General features: G+C 43.6%; 1 protein-coding gene across 1 annotated transcript; it reads left to right on the top strand.

Moving 5' to 3' along the window:
* The first annotated feature begins 343 nt into the window (after positions 1–343).
* On the top strand, positions 344–3,885 carry LOC132563073 (uncharacterized protein DDB_G0290685-like). Its single transcript, XM_060227832.1, has 2 exons — positions 344–397; positions 3,480–3,885. The coding sequence occupies exons 1-2, from the start codon at positions 365–367 to the stop codon at positions 3,783–3,785; spliced, it is 339 nt and encodes a 112-aa protein (XP_060083815.1). The 5' UTR covers positions 344–364; the 3' UTR covers positions 3,786–3,885.
* Positions 3,886–4,333: the final 448 nt, after the last annotated feature.

Here is a 4,333-nt window from a genome sequence, read left to right as displayed (position 1 = left end):
TGTAATTGTGAGGACCATGATCGTTAGGGACTGTAATTGTGAGGACCATGATTGTTAGGGACTGTAATTGTGAGGACCATGATCGTTAGGGACTGTAATTGTGAGGACCATGATCGTTAGGGACTGTAATTGTGAGGACCATGATCGTTAGGGACTGTAATTGTGAGGACATTAATTGTTAGGGACTAATTGTGAGGACCATGATCGTTAGGGACTGTAATTGTGAGGACCATGATCGTTAGGGACTGTAATTGTGAGGACCATGATCGTTAGGGACTGTAATTGTGAGGACCATGATCGTTAGGGACTGTAACTTTGAGGACCTTGATCGTTAAGGACTTTCATCGAGTGGGTGATAGCTTTGATGCCTTCATACCAACAGAAAATGTACCCTGCGGTGAGTGGTGAATTGAGGACATTTAAAGTCAATTTCACGATGATCGATCTGGCTTATATTGTTATTGTAACAAATAGCACTGATCTGGTCGGATCGATGATATAACTAGATAACTTAAACGGTTAAAGGCATGTCTATTGTTGCCGTTAAATATCATAGTTAAAACGTCACAATGATCCTGATACGGGATGGTTAAGCGTCTGTGTGATGTAGAGGAGATAAAGCGACCTATCGATCCGCCGTATAGATTTTTAGTACATATTTACTATGCAGTTGAAGGCGTGTCGTAGAAATTATCAAGTCAAAATTCTGGCATGTAGACAAAGTGAATGCTTGGGTTAAGTTGAAAACAGTCATAAAACACAACCACTGTTGTCGTCATCATCATCATCCTTTTTACCAAATAACATGGACACACATCACATGTACTCTCCGTATTCAGCTATTGGCCCTGTATTTCAACCCCAGGTGGCGTAAGACTGTTTGTTGGTTTTGTTTTTATATGTGGGCGAAACAAGGTCTCACGTGTACTCTCTTACATGTAGGTAATCTATTTACGTAAATCATCATCATCATCATCATCATCATCATCATCATCATCATCATCATCATCATCATCATCATCATCATCATCAACCACAATCACCAGTCATCATCATCATCATCATCATCATCATCATCATCATCATCATCATCATCATCATCATCCAAGGATCAAATGGCAGATAAACAGAAATCATCGAACTCCAATAACGAGATTAGAATTAAAACAACCCCTAGTTTCCGTCTAATTAAACAGTGGTAAGGCGATTTGCTCTGATACCGACTAAAACTTCATGGTATATCAAATATCTGCAACACTGGTAACACAAGAGTTTGTGTGAGATATCACCAAGGCCCTGTGTCCCATCTAGGAGCACGCTACTGTTTGAGCACGAGGTCCCGGGGGACACATCAAAAACAATTAAGATCGGAGACCCGGGGCCCGGTACACCCCGCACCATTATCTGGTTTGTATCCTTACAATTCCATCTCCTTTATTAATGCCGGCGATGGACGTTCATACATGTAAATATCGATTGAACATTTACGCCCTGAATTGTAGATTTTTCTATCTCCCGTACGTGTGCTTATAACGTTCACAATTAAGTACACTGTAGCCGTGTGCTCAAACTGTGACGTCACTCCCCTGCCACGTGTGGCATGATCTTCACTAAACTAATAACGCATTTATCGTGTCAAAGGAATGTTGTTCTGGACAAATTGTGGTCGCTGACAAATCATAGTAGACAAACCTTACTTAAGATGTGGAGATATTCATTAATTTAAAAAAAAGTTCTTGATCCTTAAAACACCTAGAATGTGCATAACTGAAAAGGAAATATTATATCGAAACATTGCTGATGCTAATGTCACGCAGTTTTAATTCGAAGAACACGCTATTGTCCTGGATGAAGCATGATTTTAGGGTTTAGTTTAGGGATAATTTCATTCTTTATCAAAGTGTCCTGGTATATCAAGGATTTACCCTGGGGCTCCAAAGTGTCCGGTTATATCAAGGATTTACCCTGGGGCTCCAAAGTGTCCGGTTATATCAAGATTTTACCCTGGGGCTCCAAAGTGTCCGGTTATATCAAGGTTTTACCCCGGGGCTCCAAAGTGTCCGGGTATATCAAGGTTTTACCCCGGGGCTCCAAAGTGACCGGTTATATCAAGGTTTTACCCCGGGGCTCCAAAGTGTCCGGTTATATCAAGGTTTTACCCCGGGGCTCCAAAGTGTCCGAGTATATCAAGGTTTTACCCCGGGGCTTCAAAGTGTCCGGTTATATATATCAAGGTTTTACCCTGGGGCTCCAAAGTGTCCGGTTATATCAAGGTTTTACCCCGGGGCTCCAAAGTGTCCGGTTATATCAAGGTTTTACCCCGGGGCTCCAAAGTGTCCGGTTATATCAAGGTTTTACCCCGGGGCTCCAAAGTGTCCGAGTATGTCAAGGTTTTACCCCGGGGCTTCAAAGTGTCCGGTTATATATATCAAGGTTTTACCCCGGGGCTCTAAAGTGTCCAAGTATATCAAGGTTTTACCCTGGGGCTCCAAAGTGTCCGGGTATATCAAGGTTTTACCCCGGGGCTCCAAAGTGTCCGGGGTTTTACCCCGGGGCTCCAAAGTGACCGGGTATATCAAGGTTTTACCCTGGGGCTCCAAAGTGTCCGGTTATATCAAGATTTTACCCTGGGGCTCCAAAGTGTCCGGTTATATCAAGGTTTTACCCCGGGGCTCCAAAGTGTCCGGTTATATCAAGATTTTACCCTGGGGCTCCAAAGTGTCCGAGTATATCAAGGTTTTACCCTGGGGCTCCAAAGTGTCCGGTTATATCAAGATTTTACCCTGGGGCTCCAAAGTGTCCGGGTATATCAAGGTTTTACCCCAGGGCTCCAAAGTGTCCGGGTATATCAAGGTTTTACTCCGGGGCTCCAAAGTGTCCGGGTATATCAAGGTTTTACCCCGGGGCTCCAAAGTGTCCGGGTATATCAAGGTTTTACCCCGGGGCTCCAAAGTGTCCGGGTATATCATGGTTTTTTATCCTCGACTCACATATTTTGAATTCGGATTTTATTTACTTGTCAATGAAAGTCCGTAGTTTCAGTTTACAAACTGACCCAGTAAGAAAAGTGACATTGAAAGCGGGACAAGGTGAATTAGAATCGTCAATCGCCTTCCTCTCTTGAAGAACAATACAACCGTAATCTTCTTAAAACTTAGATTTTTCTACTCATAGAATTGTCATTAAATATTAAAATTGGCAGCGTATAGGAATATAGGAAATACACAGAGTAGGCGACAAACATACATGTATATGTACGGTATCAAAATTCCTAAACACCAAGACAATCAGCGTCTTGTAACTGGGTCAAGTTGAACTGACCGCAATATGTCGCTAGCCTGGAGTCAGACATGTTGATTAAAGACTGAAATATATTGTGTCCAATCTATTTTTAAGTATATAATTAGATTTTTATCGCGGAGCTTGCCTATTATACAATGTTCTAAAATTACGTCAGACTCCGGTTTAATTCCCTTTAGAAAACCGATAATGATGGTGTCAGGGACAACAGTGATGGTGCCAAGGACAACAGTGATGGTGTCAGGGACAACAGTGATGGTGCCAAGGACAACAGTGATGGTGTCGGGGACAACAGTGATGGTGCCAAGGATAACAGTGATGGTGCCAAGGACAACAGTGATGGTGTCAGGGACAACAGTGATGGTGCCAAGGACAACAGTGATGATGTCAGGGACAACAGTGATGTGTCAGGGGCAACAGTGATGGTGCAAAGGACAACAGTGATGGTGTCAGGGACAACAGTGATGTGTCAGGGACAACAGTGATGGTGCCAAGGACAACAGTGATGATGTCAGGGACAACAGTGATGTGTCAGGGGCAACAGTGATGGTGCCAAGGACAACAGTGATGGTGTCAGGGACAACAGTGATGTGTCAGGGGCAACAGTGATGGTGTCAGGGACAACAGTGATGATGCAAGGACAACAGTGATGGTGTCAGGGACAACAGTGATGGTGCAGGGACAACAGTGATGTTGCCAAGGACAACAGTGATGGTGCCAAGAACAACATTAGTGGTGCCAAGGACAACAGTGATTGTGCCAAGGACAATAGTAATGTTGTCAGGGACAACAGTGATGGTGCCAAGGACAACAGTGATTGTGCCAAGGACAACAGTGATGGTGTCAGGGATAACAGTGATGGTGTCAAGGATAACAGTGATGGTGTCAAGGATAACAGTGATGGTGTCAGGGACAATAATGATGGTGCCAAGGACAACAGTGATTGTGCCAAGGACAACAGTGCCAAGGACAACAGTGATGGTGTCAGGGATAACAGTGATGGTGTCAAGGACAACATTGATGGTGTCAAGGA

This window comes from Ylistrum balloti, unplaced genomic scaffold (genome assembly GCF_031769215.1).
Source record: "Ylistrum balloti isolate Yb309-2 unplaced genomic scaffold, AGI_CSIRO_Ybal_v1 Utg371578, whole genome shotgun sequence".
Taxonomy (NCBI): Eukaryota; Metazoa; Mollusca; class Bivalvia; order Pectinida; family Pectinidae; genus Ylistrum; species Ylistrum balloti.
This window is presented reverse-complemented; position numbering and strand designations above follow the sequence as displayed.

What these genes read in the sequence shown, in the direction of transcription:
- LOC132563073 (XM_060227832.1), top strand. Translation starts at nt 365, where the DNA reads ATGCCTTCATACCAACAGAAAATGTACCCTGCG. An exon ending in AACAGAAAATGTACCCTGCG is followed by an intron (nt 398 to 3,479) that starts GTGAGTGGTGAA and finishes AATTCCCTTTAG; the next exon opens with AAAACCGATAATGATGGTGT.